We start from the raw sequence: 17,695 nt of genomic DNA on the forward strand, positions 1-17,695 counted from the left end.
CCTGCTTCCTGGCACTCCTTCTGCATCCACTACATTCTACCGGTATCAACCTTATCATTCTACCAGTATCAGACCTCATAATGATTAGACTCCTAAAAACCATACAGGCAAGTCTTTCCTCAAGTAGTTTAATTTAATGGTCACATGAAAATACTCACAAAATTAACTGTTCTCAGAGACTAAACTCTTTGTGAGAGTTCAATATTTAATTAAATAAAGGAAAAAAACTAACTTTATATCAAAATGCTTTCAAACTGCTAGCCGCACCCAGCAGCTTGTACATGGAATTCTACAAATGATATACAATTTCTTTGACAGTCCTCCAGCTCAGTGAATCAGATCCTAACACTGAATATTGAGAAATTGGTAAGCGGTCTTGGACTGAACCCAACAGTTCTGAATGACACAGTGGTACATAAAACTAAGATTTGTTAGGGATTTGTTAATGCTCTTGCCAACAACAGACAGTTTTATCAGCTGCAATCAATTCCATCTTTATCATCTTCAGCTCTGTACATACATAAAGCAAAGATGGGTAAGTGTTGTAGACCATATAATGCTCAAAATTTTACAGTCATGGTAAACGATACAAGGTTTACTTGGGCACTGTCCTGCAGACCAACCCCCACAAGAACTTCATGTGCAATGGGAGCTGTTTTGGTGTGGAAGCTAAGCAAGCCAATTCCCATCAGTCTTATATGTCTTCAGAATATAATGATGGACTTACCAGGTGTCTTGGTCTCATTAGGAATCAGGCAACGCACAAAGTGAGGATGGGTACTTCTCAGATTAGTCATCAACTTGTTTAGATTTTCCTGTGATAGAACAAACCATGGTTTTGAGCTTTGAGCTACAAAACTTTTGCATTTTATTCAAATGTCAAGGGGTTATAGAATCACAGAATGGTTTGCGTTGGAAGGGGCCTTTGAAGATGATCAAGTACAACACCTTTGCTATGGGCAGGGACATCTTTCACTAGATCAGGTTGCTCCGAGCACTGTCTAACTTGACCTTGAACACTACAATGATGGGGCCTGCACAACTTCTCTGTGCAACCTGTTCCAGCGTCTCACCACCCTCATAATAAAAATATTTCTTCCTTATGTCCAATCTAAACCCACCCTCTTTCAGTTTAAAACCATTGCCCCTTACCCTGTGTGGAATAATTACTAAATTGGCCAAGAATACAAAAGCACAGCATTGTTCACACATTAAGGAAAAGTATAAAATCAAGACCCTTCTGAGGTAGAAAACAGCCGGAGCTGGCATGCGAAGGATGCAACATCTGCAGTTCCCTGTAGAAGGTTGCTTGCGAAGCTACATGAGGGATGGAACGAAATGTTATCATTCCATGGCCTTGCCTTGTGATGAATAGCAGATATGGGAACGAGATGGTACCATGGAACTGATAAGCTGCCTACTCGTTACCCTGAGCCAACATTTTGTCAAATTTTGATGAAATGCTGTCCTTTGTGTGAACTTTGCTCATCATAATGTACCAAAACACACCTCCATCCCAGAGGCTACCTGCCTCCAAGGTGTGACCACTCATAATAAAAGTATTTATGACTAAAGTGACTCAAACTCCACTTGAAGATAAAAAATAGTATAAAAATAGCCCGAGAGAGAGGGGATATCAGGGAAGACACCATCGCGAACAAGTTGAGGAGAACTCCATCACTGACTTCCGGGACCAGCCGATGGGTCCCCCATAGGGACTCCTTTGGGTAAGACTTAGATTATACCGAGTGTTTCCTTGGGGAACTTAGAAATCTCTCTAGAGAATCTCTACCCTACATTTATAGCCAGGCTGTATTGTTTATAACTTTGTCACATGTTTTGTATATTTAATAATATCTTTATTTGCACGTGCTTTGCAGGCAGTATATCACCAGCAATGTTAAGAACCTATATATCTGTTGTTTAAATAAACTGCACTGTTTAAGTAGCTGGTCGTTTCGGTTTCTCACTGAACTCCAAAAACTGGAGAGTGGCCGTGCTAGTTCATGAGCACGACTAGACTGAAGGTGCGGTCCACTATTAGTGTATCCAAATCGTAACAGTTTAATACATATTAAACGTGACTGGACTGATAGTGGTGAATTGGGCATCACTCAGAATTTAAACCCAGCTGCACCTGGCCTCCTGCCTCGGTGAGGAGTGTTAGAATGCCAGGGGGTTTATTTTCTGCCAAAACTGCTTTGCCCCTTTTCACGCAACACCCTGTCACTACAGGCCCTGGTAAAAAAGTCTTTCTCTGTCTTTTTGATATGCCCCCTTTACATATTGAAAGGCTGCAATAAAGTGTCCCATTAGCCTTCTTTTTCCCAGGCTGAACAACCCCAACTCTCTCAGCTTTTCTTCATAGGAGAGGTGTTCAAGCCCTCAGATCATTTTTGTGGAAGCATGGCTCATTTAAAAGAAAATTCACATACCCTGAACACAGCAGACACCGTCTGGAAAGAGCCCCCCTTCTTCTTAGCACCTTTCTTGCCACCACCGCTGTCACCTTGGAAGAAGTGGGTGGGAGGTGAACAGTTAGAGTAAGCAGTATGTTTGGTAGGCCTCACCTTCCTTTATTTGGTCATGGGGCAATAAAATAATTATTTTTAAATTTTAAATACTGACCCACTGCTGCATGGGAGGTTTAGTGAATGGCTGCTAGCTGGCTGTTGATCAATATATGGTGTATTTGGTCTCAGATGCATGATTTAAGTTGTATCATAACGTATATGGCTCCGGTGGTATGGAACACTATGGTCTGACGTAAGTTTCATAACAGCGTACTCTGTGCTACTAGTCACATTGCTTTTACTTACAGACGTAGCCCCATTTTTTATTTTTACTTATGTGAAAGGCCACAAGAATGTAGCTCAGCAGTGGACATTTGTTCATCAGTGCAGTGAAGTCTTCTTTTGAAAAATCTCCTAATCCAATGTTCCAGGTAAGGAATAGGGATCTATTCTGAGTTATGGCAGCCCCAAGGCAGGAAGCAAATTATAGTCTCAGGAGTACAAGTCCAGGCAGCTCAGTGCCTTTTAATATTTGCTGCACTGTTGAAGCCAATTAAATTGAAACTTAAATGGAGTCTTTGTGCTCCAAACTTTACACCTTGTCCAAAAGTTATGCCCACAACCTTTTCTTCTCACCTTCCCTATGTTGATGGTACCTGCAAGGACCACAGCGGACTCATCCACAGTATTTCCTAGGCACTTGCACAAACACATGGCTTTGTCAGCCAAACTGAACTGCAAGAAAGTCCCCGTGCAGTACTCTCTTGAGCATCAAACCCCGCTGTCCATATGCCAGATGGCTGAGGTGACTACTACTGTATACTGCCTCTTTTTTTTTGCTCAACATCCAGGCTGCCAGAATATGGTTTTTTTTTTGTAGAAATGTGGCCTTTTTTGGTAAGGCAGACCTATTGATGATCCAACTTGATGGTCTTCAGCCACCAAAAAGAGCAAGAGATTGGATTGTTCTCTGATGCCCTTAGAGAACTTCTAAGTTATATTCTCTCTCTCTCATTTTCCCTTGCAACACCAGGACTGCTCAGCTGGGTAAGAAGTAGTTCCATGGTCTCCTTTTAGTTCTTCCAGTTCACCTCAAGAAACAAAACTCTGTCCCCAAAGGCTATAAAGTGCTTGCACGAGCTGTCTAGAGGATGAATAAGCGTGCACATAATTCAGAACACAGCAAGTCAGGAAACATACGCCTCCTGTCACTTTGTTTTGAACTTGCTGAGTTTTACTTTGCTGCACCACATGAATGTGGTGTTTTCAGCAGTTCTGCATGTTTGTATCTTAGTTTCGGCATATCTGGGTGCACAAAAGAACATGGTCACATTAGGGGATGATAGAGAGTCGAGACTATACCACAGAGAGGACAAGCAGAAGTAGGCTGTAGTTGATTCTTGCCTTATAGATCATTACTGAAAAAGCACTTACTTGTTTCTGCACCAGCATAGTTAGAGAAAAGGAAGGACAGCAGCTTCAGGGATGATTTCTGGTACAGCCCCACAACAGTTTCATTCAAGGGATCCTTGTTCTTGTCAAGCCAGCCAGAGATATTGTAGTCCACTGTGCCAGCGTAGTGCACCAGGGAGAAGTGGGCCTCAGCCTTGCCTTTGACAGGCTTGGGCTTCTGGAAGTTGTTGGACTTGCCCAGGTGCTGGTCGTAGAGCTTGTTCTTGAAAGAGGTGTCAGTTGCCTTGGGGAACATGCACTCTTCTTCCAGGATGGAGAAGATGCCCATGGGCTGGGAGAAGTACGAATACATGAAGAAGGTAAGTGTCGGGGAGAGGAAAAGTAAATAAAATGTCATCTTGAATATGGTTTGTGGCTTGTTTCAGTGACTGTAATTTGTACTGCACAAACTCCTAATATGTTGAGAGTTACTATAATAATCAGGCAAACTATAGTTAGTTTGTGTTGCTCAAGCTGCTACCCATGAACTACCCAACGTGACAGTACTGTTTACATGCATCTTTGAATGAAAGGCTAACCGTACACATTACAATCAACTGTTTCAATCATCTTTATCATGCATCGTTAGGAAGTAGGTTTCAGCATCCTGTTTGCAGGACTGATGCTGTTGTGTATGTCTGTTACAAGCAAGGTTGCAATTGTCAACGTGAACTTAACTCCTCAGGAACGTGCACAGGTAACTAATATTTAAGAAGTCCTGTTCTGTCTCCAGTGAATATGTATGATGGATCATATTTTCCTCACCTTCTATGGAGTGTAAATGGCAATAATCTGGCACTTTAGAACACCCATAGACTTTTAATTTGTCTCCAAATTGTATTTAAAATTGGAAGTATTTCAATACATAGATGTAGGCACATTCTCAATGACATCAGGGCTTTCATCTGAGCTACATTAGGTATCTTCTGATAGTGCAGATAAGCACATGTCCTCTGATTTCGCTGGAGACACTGATGTGACCTGCATTTCATTGGCCTAGAGAGAATTCTAGGAGATTCTTCTTTGTATGAACCTTTTTATAATTTAATTTAATTAGATGCGTACAACTGATTTCACCTAGGTAGCTGCCAGAGCTAGAATCAGGGATCCTCCAGAGCAGCAGCAACCACAGGAGGTGGATGTTGGGCAGGAATGCTGTGTTTTAAATGAAGATTTTGCCCTCTAGGTGTGGCTGCCGTGTGAGGGTTACCACTCATCTTGCCTAACTGTAGGTGTCCATAAAACAAAATCTACATCTGAGTTAGCTGTCCAGATTGCTCTTTTAAAATGGAAGCACTGTAAAGACATTTCACAGAATCACTAATAAAACATACTTTGTAAATGTATACTTCTTTCCTGTCGCTTCAAAAGACACTACAGTATTAGATCAGCATAGGTGTTCTGATTCCTCTGGCTCTACTACACTGTATTGCATATATATGGGACACAAAATCATAGAATCATAGAATCTTCATGGTTGGAAAGGACCTTTGAGACCATCGAGTCCAACCATACACACACCAAAAAAACCCAAACCCCTACAATCTCTGCCACTAAAGCACGCCCTGAAGTGCCAAATCCACACGTTTCTTAAACACCTCTAGGGATAGTGACTCAACCCCCTCCCTGGGCAGGCTGTTCCAGTGCCTGACCACTCTTTCAGTAAAGTAATTCTTCCTAATATCTAATCTAAACCTCCCCTGCCGCAGCTTCAGACCATTTCCTCTGGTCCTGTCATATTTCACCTGGGAGAAGAGGCCAACACCCACCTCTCTCCACCCTCCTTTCAGGGAGTTGTAGAGGGCAATGAGGTCTCCCCTCAGCCTCCTCTTCTCCAAGTTAAACATGCCCAGCTCCCTCAGCCTCTCCTCATATGCCCTGGTCTCCAGACACCTCACCAGCCTGGTAGCTCTCCTCTGGACACGCTCCAGCACCTCAATGTCCCTCTTGTACAGAGGGGCCCAGACCTGAACACAGCACTCGAGGTGAGGCCTCACCAGTGCCGAGTACAGAGGCACCATCACTTCCCTACTCCTGCTGGCCACGCAATTCCAGCCACTCTTCCCCAAGCCTGTAGCGCTGCTTGGGGTTGTTGTGACCGAAATGAAGGACCCGGCACTTGGCCTTATTAAACCTCATACAGTTGGCCTTGGCCCATCGATCCAGCCTGTCCAGGTCCCTCTGTAGAGCCTTCCTACCCTCAAGCAGATCAGCATTCCCACCTAGCTTGGTGTCATCTGCAAACTTACTGAGGGTGTACTCAATCCTTTCATCCCCGGACACTGAACAGTTAGTGTGGATTTTGGGTGTTAAATATAGCAATATGCGACAGGGAGTAGCTGTGAATGGTAGCGCTGGCTGCAGATGCTGCTATGTGGTGGGAAGTGTGGGAGGTTAGCAAGAAAGGTGAGGCTTGTGTGTGCGAAGGCATAACCCACGGGCATGAATATCAAGCAGTGAACACTGAGTGAGTCACTGGGCACTAGGCATGAATGACAGTGTTGGGAGCAGATACCTGTATGGTCCCAAGGAGGAAGCTATTTGGGTATGTGCATACTGGATTTGCACATGGTGTGTAAGCTGTGCACCACCTCTGGACGTTGGTTTGTAACGTAGCAGTGAGGGGTTAATTCCCCTTCAGATCCCCAGTGCAGTTGCAGTGGGCAGCAACAGAGGGGCCAGAAGGACTTGTGTTGCTAGAACTAAGACTTAATTCTATCTATTAAGGCAAGGATTAAGACTTGAGGTTCACCTTACTGTTAAAGGCAGTCTTGTTAAAGACACAAAATGAACATTGTGTACTCCTTTTCTCTTCCACCCCAGCCATGTTGTTCAGGAAATCATTGTTTGTGAAGAGGCAGCCATTCAAAAAGTTTCAATTTTATAAACTGTCTCTTCTTATGTGAGAGGGTCATTCAGCAGTAATGTGCCAATTTACTAAGAGTTACTGGCCTAAAATAAATGATCATGAAAGAAACGTGCTCTCCTAAAATGAAAAGATTTCCTTTACCTTCTCAATGAGCTCAATGCAGGCAGCCAGGTCCATCCCAAAGTCAATGAACTCCCAGTCAATCCCTTCCTTCTTGTACTCCTCCTGCTCCAGCACGAACATGTGGTGGTTGAAGAACTGTTGCAGTTTCTCGTTGGTGAAGTTGATGCACAGCTGCTCCAGGCTGTTGAACTGCAAATTTAAAATATAAAAAAATGCCAGTTAGTTTGGAAAAGTTATCGATGGGCAAGCATACCTACTGTAGCTCACATCAAAAATTTCAAAGCCAGCAATGTCCAGGACACCAATGAAATGCTGTCTGGGTTGCTTCGTATCCAGCTGTTGGTTGATTCGAGTAACCATCCACAGGAACATCTTCTCATAGACTGATTTAGCTAATGCACCTACTGAATTGTATACCTGTAAGAAACACAGCCGTGGAAGTAATGAAAGCTGAGTTACCTTCAAAGTTGAAAGAAACATCTGAACAAAATGAAAGCTGATCAGCTGTCTAGGTACCTGTTGGACATTTTGTCCTTTAGTTACATATTCATTCCCAACTTTCACCCTGGGATAGCATAAAGCCTTGAGCAAATCGGCAGAATTCAGACCCATCAGGTAGCCAGCTTTGTCAGCCACTAGGATCAGAAACAGCAAATGAGTTCAAAAGAAACAAAGAACGGTTTCCTGGTGCTCTAGGATGTTTGTGCTACAAGGAGCGTACTTTTGGTGCTACTCAAATGCACCTGTCATCAAGGGAAGCTCCTCTCCAGGCCATGGAGAATGTTTTCCCCCCAACACAGACAATGCCTGAGCTGCAGCACACTCCTGTTGCATGCTTGAAGGGCTGCAGCAGTGCTTCATCTTTGTGTCTGTCTCTTTCCTTGCAGAGTATAAATTACATGATTGAGTTTGAAGAACTTGCAAAGAACTTAAAACATTTATTTTCTGGAAGGGAAAATCATTGTCAAAGTGTTGGGCACTTTATGGGATGGGGCTGCTAGGTTATCTCCTAGTGCGGTTCACAAACAAACTCTGCAGCCAACACTACCTTCTGTGCTGTCCGGCTCCGCCTGCTCCTCCCGCTGCTTCTGCTTGAATTTCATGTTCCCATAGTGCATGACAGCCCCTGTCAGCTTATACATCCCCACCTTCTCATCAGGGCTGAAGCCCAGGATGTCCACAGCGCTCTGCAGAGGCAAACCGGGAAAGGTCAGAGAAGCACGAGGGCTGAAGCACAAGGTGCTGTTGACAGGCAGGTGTGCTGCAACAGGATGGTGGGGTGTCTCCCCCTGCCTCCCCGCCTCCCTGCCCACACCCAGCGTCTGGAGCTCTGGCTGGCCCTGTGCTTGATGGGGCTCCTGGCTGTCCCCGGCCCGATGGTGGGGTGCCCGCGGCCGCTCAGCTGCACTCACATCAGTCGCCAGCAGCTCCTCGCTGTCATCGATACTGGCAACAGTGACTTCTCCTTGGCTCACGTAGGGGAAGTCATAGGGGTTGGTGGAGATGAGGAGGAGATCTGCAGGTATACAGAGCACCTTTGGTGGCACTGGGGCAGGTCACAACAGAAAGAAAAACTGCTTGCAGAGCCAAGCCCAGGACTGCTGGCACTCACCAATGAGCTCCGGCTTCTTGTTTGACATTATCTGGTAAAAAATATGATAGCTCCTTTCACTGGCCAGCTGGAAAGTCACTCTGGATTTCTCCAGAAGATCTAACCAAAAGAAAGATGCCATTTGTCTCCTGGTAAACTTGAGATCATAAATGCAGAAAGTCTGCATGCATTGATTTGCTCCAACTCACAGGTTTCGATATCTGCAGAGGCCAGCTTGCCAGTTGTTCCGAAGTGAATCCGGATGAATTTTCCCTGTCAAGCAGCAAAGATCAACTATTGGTTATAGCGATCAATGAATGAGACGTGTATTATCTGTCTGCATTCCAACAAATCTGAAATGAACTCACAAAGCGTGAGGAGTTGTCATTCCTCACAGTCTTGGCATTGCCAAAGGCCTCCAGCAGCGGGTTGGCCTGGATGATCTGATCCTCCAGAGTTCCCTAGTTACAGGAGTAAAAGCTTCTAATCAAACTTTACTAATGGTTAACAACAAATATTGCAAAGGAGATATTACAAACAGATCATTTTTGCACTTCATATGTGATTTAAAACTAAAATTTAGGAGAGTTTTTTAAGCACTCATCAATTATTACTCATTAACATTGCCATTGGTTTCAAATGGGAGTGTGCTGAAAGGCAAATCTGTATTTTGTTTCCTTCTTGTACCTGCCATCATAATATTGGGTATCTTATACAGAGTCACTACAGTGGAGCTCAGGGAGTTTGAAATCTGTGTGAGAGGTGCTTCTACATTCCCATTCACAAAGGTCATGACAGCTAAGGAAAATGTGAAAATAATGGGATTTTTTCTGGAGGTTACTTGAGCCCAGGGTACACAGAGAGATGTACAGCCTTTAGTAGGAAGCAAGGGAGAACATAAAGTTTTGCAGTGGCATTCAAACAACCAGCAGCCTTTCAGAACGCAGAAATACATCTCCAGACATGCTTTGAAAAGAAGGGTGGTACATGGACAAAGCCTGAGACTCATATAACAAACTTTAAAAGGCAGAGAACAGAAACTGTTTGAGCTTTTTGCTGCATGACTGCAGAAGGAACGATCAACAGGTAAAGTTTCAATATTGTATTTTATCACTGTTGTTAACTGCAAAAATATGGGAGGAACGAAGCTTCTGTGACATTATATCTCTCCTTTTCTGTGCACCACGGTCCAGGAAGCCAAGTCACGGTGTGCTCTTTTGGAATGACATAGCAAAGCTTTTCTCGAGGCTTCTAGCAAAGCTATGATTGATCCCTACGTACCGAGGGCATGCTTGCCAGGGATCGTTTCCAAGACAGAGATGGAAAGTAAAGAATGAGGAAAAAAATAATCAGTTTTTATCCACATGGAAGACTGTCGGCACAGCTCAAATTGCTGCATCTTTGTATGTACGTGGTGCTCGGTGCAGCCTTTAACATCTTGCAATGGAGAGGGAGCGCAATTCCCAACACTGTCTGCAGATGGCACAATGGGTTTAAATTAGTGTTTATTAGTCTACACTGAAGGTGGACCCTATAAAATTAAGGCAACACAGTAGCATATGAAGCTCTATTTTTTTTTTTAAAGGTAAAAAAAAAATCCCAAATCCTTGGAGTAATGCCCTCTCACATGTATCTTTCAGATTTCTAAAGGAACTTCCTAGTTTAAGAGAAGAGAAGAAATGTGTGTGTCAATGCAGCTGACTACACCAACACCAAATCTCTCTTTAGTGCAGAGCTGTGACCAGGGAACTCACAAGGGAGCATCGTGGGTGACGAACAACATGGAAGAAGACATGGCAATGCTTTACACAAGTTCATTGTGGAGTCCTGTCTACAGGCTTGGTGACAAAATGCTGGAGGCTGAGACAGTATTCCGGGGAAATGCGGTGACATGCTTCCCTTATTCATATACTCTTTCCTGGCACCTGATTTCAGCCTGCATCTGAGGTAAGATGCTAGGCTAGACAGAACTATAACCTGAGTGTTTTATTTGATGTTCTTATGAAGAAGCACATACTACTGTTACAGAGATTGTGAATACTAAAAAACCAGAGTATTCTGTGAATAAACTCAGAAGAGGGCAGAACAGGTTGTTGCCCATCAGAGCTAGGTGATTTTCCTTATGTCTGACATGGTCAGTACATTTCTCAGCTGTCTCAGGGTTTTTCTGAGATCAGTCGCAGCATAGTGAGCAGCTGGTGAAAGCTGAGCCCAGCAGATTCTGAAGTGGTGCTGATGGAGAGTGCTTGTGATGAACTTGCCTTGGCCATAACAACCCATCAATCACAGACACCTGCCCCTGAGTGTGAAAAGTATATTCAGCCTTGGAATCTCCTTAGATTCTGCTGTGCCCTTGGGTACTCAAATAACACATCGACACGTGTCACCCGCTTTGATGCACATACCATCTCGCAGGCTGGTGCCAACACAGTTGTGCCACAAGGATGTTTGTTGCTCGCTCTGTGCTAGGGAATGAAGCCCACGCCTTGTGAATGCACAGTGGGCTCAGATTGCAGCAGCTGGGCTGCTTAGCAGAAAGAGGCATCAGAGCACGTGCTTTCTTCCCTGGAAGGATCCTTCCTGAGGTTGTTTCTAACTGTGGGGCAAGTGATCCCAGCTGTCCCAAATCTATCACTTTTCTTGTGCTGCCCCTCAGGGCTGTTACCTTACCACAAGCAAGAGAACGAGCCCGTGCAAACTACTACCTGATGCAATTGAAATGACTCTTAACTTCAGTGCAACTGTTCTGGAGTTCAGAGTTCCTGCACTTCCCCTGTCAATAGGAATGAAACAAGGAATAGGAATGGCACAACCATGTGCCAGTGGGAACTGACTGCCCTCTTTGCACTTGCAGCCGCTCAGGTGCTGTGGAAGTGGCCGGTCTCATGGAATACAAACAGACAGAAACATGGTCAGACAGCACAGAAAAAACGGCTGTCTTATGTTATCTTCTCCCTGACAAAGACTTCCCCTGTGTAAATGGACGTTGGAGAGAAACTGACTCTTGAGCCTTTCCTACATTAAGAAAATGTTTAAGTAGAAGTGTTCAGAGGGATGGAGGCTGGGTGGCAGGGGTGAACGAGCACAGGTGTGCTCGGATCGTGCAAACCGACTGTTTCCTCAATTGTGCTACACTTTCTGCCTTTTGATAGTCCTGCAACTCAAAAATATGCACTGATAGTTTCTGCTCTGCAGGCAGTCTCGGGCAAACACTAGAAGGGGGAACCGATGACATACCTGCATTTTGCCGGGCTGTTGGTCTTTCTTCTTCTCACCAGTAACTGCAATTGTTGCAAAGTACTGGATGACACGCTTTGTATTCACAGTCTTCCCTGCACCGGATTCTCCACTGTTAAAATGAAAATATTAATTCTTACAGGAAACAGAAAACATTTTTACTTCTCTGCCAGCTTTGTCACACATACCAAAATATACTCACGTGATAAGGATTGACTGATTGTTACGATCTGAAAACAAAGCCACAGAAAGAGCTGATCAAATGAGATATGAAGGGCTTCTGTTCCTCAGACATAACTAACTGACTTCAAGGGAAAGAATTATACTATAAGTGTATTTATCACTTTGTAACCAGATAAGGTAAATTCTGCATTAGTCTGCATTTGGGTTATTTTGTGCACAGAGGGATGGAGCAGCCCAAAAATCTAACTCCAAGTGGTGGTTCTTCATAAGGTTTTCCATTTACTATTTGTTTTCTTTTATGTATAAATCTTGGCTTAAATATTGTTTAATCAGAATCAGATTCTCTGCTGTGTTCCTTCCTTACTGTTTCTTTAAATTCTTTATTAGGGGAGTGGGCACAAAGCCATACAGATAGCTACTGCCTTTCCTCATTTTCTGCCAGCACAAAGGTCATTAAGATGCCACAGGCTGCCTAATCTTGAGTTGTGCCATAGGACTATGGGACCTGTTGCCCCCAGGCACTAAGTAGAAGAGTGCTAAGATGCCTGAACTGGCAAGTTCCTTGACCAAGCAGCCAACCGTGCATATGTCAGGGTTTCCCGTTCTTGCCAAATGACTCACCAGTCAGCATGGACTGATAGGCATTGTCAGAGATGGAGAAGATGTGTGGAGGGGCCTCCTGGCGCTTCTTGCCTCGGTAGCCAGCCACCACCTCTGGGTTGTACACCGGCAGCCACTTGTAGGGGTTGACAGTGACGCAGAAGAGACCCGAGTAGGTCTGCGAGGAAGGGAGACGGCACGTTGGCTTCCACTTAGCCTGGCAGAGTGGTTCCTCCTAGCTACCCAAAGGCAGAGTGCTGCTGGTACTTACGTAGATCATCCAGGCTGCATAACGCTCTTTGAGGTTGTACAGCACAGCGGGTTCGTGGAGGTGGGTCATCATGGCCATGTCCTCGATTTTATCAAATTTGGGAGGATTCATAGGAAAGACCTCATCATCCTTTACAGTCACAGTCTGACAAAACCAGAAGGGAACAGGAGAATAAATCTAAGCCAAGGAACTGCCTGAACTAGGTGATCATTATTGAGTAACTTTTGGTATCACTTACTGTATCATCATGTTTTTTAACTGTGACTTTTCCACCTTCTCTACTCTGTATGGTACCTTTCACATACATTTGCTTTTCATCCACTACGAAACAGGCTGCCTTAGCATCAAATGGACGATTCTGGGCTTCAATTCTCTCCTTCTCAGACTTCCGTAAATAGGGAGCAGCTTCTCCGAAGATTGCCATCTCTGCATCTGAACTCATGGCTGGAGTTGCTCTGGAGAATTCAGAAAAGTTTCAGAGAGCCTGTGCATTTGTAATGTATATTTATCCATGGTCATATTTATATTTATCCGTGGTCATGCTCAATGGCTAAAAGCAAGAAGAGGACTAATCAACAACAGGCACTTAACTTCTGCCTCAATTTTAAGTATCCACTGCAGAAGTCCTAATAAAGAAAGTTTCTTTTGTACACAGAGGTGTATTGTCTTTGAAGAGATCCCCTTTAATGGGATGTCTGCGTGCCCAAGTGAGGGCAGAGAGAATGTCAAGTTAGAAGTCTTCTAAAGCCTCTCCTGCGGTTTCTTTGCCTGCTGTTCAGACAGCTGCACAGCCGCATACTTCTCGAAGCCACATAACCTGGCCACTTAGATTGTTCCATTAAACATCTAAGAATTTAGACACAAATAAGATCCATAAGTTAAGCAGATTGTCTCTCACACATAATTTCTAAGTGGAGGTATTCTTGGCATGCTTCTGTTTTCTATGTTTTAATACCAAGCACGGAAAGTTCAACTAATTTCTGTCTGTACCAAGCACTGGAATAAATTGTGAGGGTCAGTCATCACCTATCTAAAGCCAAGCCTGTTTGTCATATGAACCAAATATAAAACATCTTTTTAGATCCATGGCAAAATTAGTTAATAAAGGTATATAATGTATATTGAAGGTAATAATTAATAGCATAGTATTATCTATGTAAATAAGAACTTGATATAACATTTCAAAGAATTTCAATTACAAAGTATCTTTTAGGTTTAACGTAGTATATAGAGAAAAAGTGGTTATGAATCATTAAAAGACAATTAATGTGTACAAATATGTACCAGTCATTCAGTTAGGGATTTGTCTAGTAGAAATATTTCAGAAAATCGCTCTATGCTCAGTTTTATTTTACGTTTTTAGCAATACCTAGTAAAAATTCTTCAATGCAAATAGATGCTATTGGTTGCTTCGGAAGGCCTGATGTGGATAATTCAAGAGGATCTGGAAATAACACAGGCAGAAATAATGTAGGCAGGAGCTAGCATAAAGAGAATGTTCTTCCCCAGGGAAGCTAATATACAGGCTAGCAAAAACACCCCACCATTCTAAACCCCTGCTACGCCACGGGCTGTCTGACGCACTGTGGTACTAAAAAAGATAAAGGTACAGAACTGAACAACTTGGACGTCTGCTTTCAAGACATCACAATACTGAAACAATCAACATGGAGTGATTTTATGTGCAAGAAAAAGATGACAGGAGCCTGAAGGCATTTGTAGCACTGATTTTGAACACATTGCTGTGGAAGTGCTGATGTCTCTCAGCAAAACCTTTCTGCTATGGGATATGCACCTTGCAGGACTTTGAGGGACTGCGTCTCTCGAGCCTTTAATAGCCAGGAATTTCAAAGCACAACATCCAGAACCTTTAACTTACTTTGAAAGTATTATTCTATGTATATAGAGTCCAGCATTTTTGACTATGTGATCCTGCCTCTAAGCAGTTCAAGGGAAGCAACAGGAAAGAAAGAGAGAAATTATTTCACAGTGTCCATGACAAGGTTAACAAGAGCATCAGAAAATGCCAATAGGTTATCAGAAAATTTCTCGAGAGGCAAGTCTGTTTTACTACTGACTGTCTTTGGCAGGAAATAGTGTAAAATTTAGATCTTTATGCATTCATGAATAGAGAAGGCGGCATTCTCTGGGAGAATAACCTGTACTTCCATCTCTTTTGGCTCCAATTTCAGTGAGCATTTTTGGTATTAGGATAGAAGGCACATGTGTGGAGGGTTCCTTCTGTTGCTCTGGTGAACTGTCCCAGTCACTCAATCACTAACCTTCCCCAGAAAGCATAGAAGGGAATGGTGCATATTAAGTTCTCTGTGAAGGTGACACTTTGCACATAAACAGATCTGTCTATCAGACAGGAGACAAGGTCACCCTGAACTTTGTTTTGGTTTCAGGACCTGTGTGATAAGCTAAAGTCAGCATATAATGTTGTAGACTTTACCCTAGAGGAAACTAATTTAAGGCAAGGTAAGCTTAGACCCTTCTTAAATTGTACTTTGAGCCTCCTCTCTGAACACAACCTCAGTTTCAGGCTTCCATCAGTTGTGTAGATGGCAGGGAGTGAATTTTAATAATCTATAAATCCCAGAATTCCAGGTTACACCACAAAAAGTCATTACTGCCACCGTCTCTCATGTCCTCTTGGCTAAGTTTGAGTATCTGTCACTTTTCTTTCCCGATAACTGGAGTATTTCCTACCAAGAGCTGTGAATATGCTTGTACTGATTAAAATATCATATACCCTTTTCAGTGAACCTGGTTCTACGCCATGGTCTTTTGCCACCTGCCCTCGCTATTGTCTGGGTGAGCTTCACTCATTGCTCAGGATCAATTAGCAAAACTACATGTTATTTGTTAAACCCTTACCTTCAGAGAGCCCAGGAGGAAAACTGCTTTCAGTATCTGTGTGGAAAGGTTAAAGACAGAGAGAGTTAAATCAAAAACAGTCCGTTGTCTTAAGCATATGCTCTATCAAACATTTATACCCCTTGTGTAGTCTGTCCAATAGCTGAACTGTACAGAGAGCCTTACAACGCTTGAGCTAGAGCCAAATTCCACAGAAAATCTTGTGTTCCTCCACACGTTACCATGATCTGCAGAAAATAAATCTAATGTCTAGGAAAAGATCATCTACATTACATATATTTTCCCACTCAGTTTCAACTCGCTTCAGAGTCACTTTTCCCACGCTTTTCAGGTAGCAAAGTTTGTAGAAGGCCACTCCAAGGAAGGGCACGGCATGGCTCTTCTGCTTCTGCTTGTGCCACCACACTGATGTGGTTTGGATTGTATAAACTTGACATTGCATGTAAGGCATGACCTGGAATGTTAAGAAGTGGGAATGAGAGGAAAATGCCCCTACACATTCCACCTCTGCAGAGCTGTGGAGATGCCATGGTGAGAGTATGGAGGAAGCAGATGGGACTTACCGTGAGGTGCTGAGGTAACAAAGAATAAGGTTGCCTTCAGCTGCGGCTCTTTATATGTAACCTCCTGCCCACACAGTGTTCAAGTGCTCTATTTTTGGTCAATAATAATTTACTCTTTAGTTGTAAACGTGTTGAAGCTCTGATCTCTCTGCTAATTACTCAGAGACAGGATTGGTTTAAGGTTGTATGGAGTCAGCTGCGCTGACCTCTTCTTTTCACATTGCTCTGTGCCAGGATGGAGGATGGAGGAACCCAAAGACAGCTCTGATAATGCCAAATAAGGCAACACTTGGCTCCTGACTTCAAGAGCTTGCTTTAACCAACAAGATGGATGGTTTTTTTCTAATTGCGCACAATTATTTCTTTATGGACTATGATTTTAACAGATACCATCCTATCCTCTCTGTCTATCTACACATGATGATAGAGAAGGAGGAAGACTTAGTGAGAAAGAATTTTTCTCTCATTAAATTTCTTTATACCACTTTATGGAGCGCTGGCAAGTCTGAAACCAGCCTCAAGCTTGGGACAGAGTAAGACAACTGTGAGTTGGACAACAATGCAGATTTGCAGTCCTGGCCTGCAGGTTTACAATACCTGAGCCCTGCAGGCATACTCAAGGTCTCAGCCTGCAGGAAGGAGCCTGGCTTCTGTGCCACTCCATTGTCCTTCAGAGGATGTCATGGAGCAGGCTGAGCGACAAACCAGAATAACTTTGACTTGCTCTGTAAGGGTATGTGGGAGGAGAGTGTCTGCTCCTTTAAGAGTATCTGGTTAAGGACATTTTTTACACCACAAAGGACAGTAAGAAAGGGAGGAAGCCATAAACAAGAACATACCAGGACACAAGTCTGACTGACAAATAAAGGAGGAGATGATGGGAATCAAACCCGGTCAGTCACATTGCTTATTGAAGGCCTGTGAGAGTGTGAAAATGTTTATTCCAGCAAGGTTACCAGATCAGGGACCTTGTTGGTTGGGAAATTAAGGAAAAAGGGGGAATGAGAAACAATACATACAGAGACACAGACCTGACAAAACCAACATGGAGACAATGAGAAGAAACAAACTTCTCGAATCACACTAGTTGGTGGCCTATCAAGAAACTATAGGCTGTTTCCAGGAACATCAACCTGGACTTCAGGACTGATAGGATTGTGAAGCAGGGGAGATCCCAGACAGGGTTGGAGTGGGTGCAGAAACAGACAGAGCTGTACAAACCCATGAGGGGAGATGCAGGGGAAGGGGGAGCAAGGAGGAACAGAGTGGGGTAAACAGAAAAGGGTATAAGGGGCTGGTCGCATGTAAAACAGGGACAGTCCTTGTGCTTGTCTGACTGAGCCCTGCACCTAATCACTGCAGTGTCTCCTCTCTTCTTACTAAATCTTTTCTTGACTATCTGTTCGTGTAATC

General features: G+C 43.6%; 1 protein-coding gene across 1 annotated transcript in view; it reads right to left on the reverse strand.

Moving 5' to 3' along the window:
• Positions 1-13,281, reverse strand: part of LOC141751386 (myosin-4-like) — a 39,548-nt gene extending 26,267 nt beyond the window's left edge. Inside the window, exons 1-16 of the mRNA XM_074608034.1 lie at positions 13,078-13,281; positions 12,840-12,983; positions 12,590-12,746; positions 11,988-12,015; positions 11,786-11,897; positions 8,917-9,009; positions 8,758-8,821; positions 8,570-8,668; positions 8,370-8,473; positions 8,006-8,144; positions 7,474-7,592; positions 7,225-7,374; positions 6,976-7,146; positions 3,948-4,257; positions 2,436-2,509; positions 728-815 (exon numbers count right to left, since the gene is read on the reverse strand). Of these exons, the coding sequence (XP_074464135.1) occupies positions 728-815; positions 2,436-2,509; positions 3,948-4,257; positions 6,976-7,146; positions 7,225-7,374; positions 7,474-7,592; positions 8,006-8,144; positions 8,370-8,473; positions 8,570-8,668; positions 8,758-8,821; positions 8,917-9,009; positions 11,786-11,897; positions 11,988-12,015; positions 12,590-12,746; positions 12,840-12,983; positions 13,078-13,281 (2,056 nt within the window). The remainder of the gene's footprint in view (positions 1-727; positions 816-2,435; positions 2,510-3,947; positions 4,258-6,975; positions 7,147-7,224; positions 7,375-7,473; positions 7,593-8,005; positions 8,145-8,369; positions 8,474-8,569; positions 8,669-8,757; positions 8,822-8,916; positions 9,010-11,785; positions 11,898-11,987; positions 12,016-12,589; positions 12,747-12,839; positions 12,984-13,077) is intronic.
• Between the last annotated feature and the right edge of the window lie 4,414 nt (positions 13,282-17,695).

The sequence above is a fragment of the Larus michahellis genome, chromosome 14 (assembly GCF_964199755.1).
Source record: "Larus michahellis chromosome 14, bLarMic1.1, whole genome shotgun sequence".
In the NCBI taxonomy this organism is placed as follows: Eukaryota; Metazoa; Chordata; class Aves; order Charadriiformes; family Laridae; genus Larus; species Larus michahellis.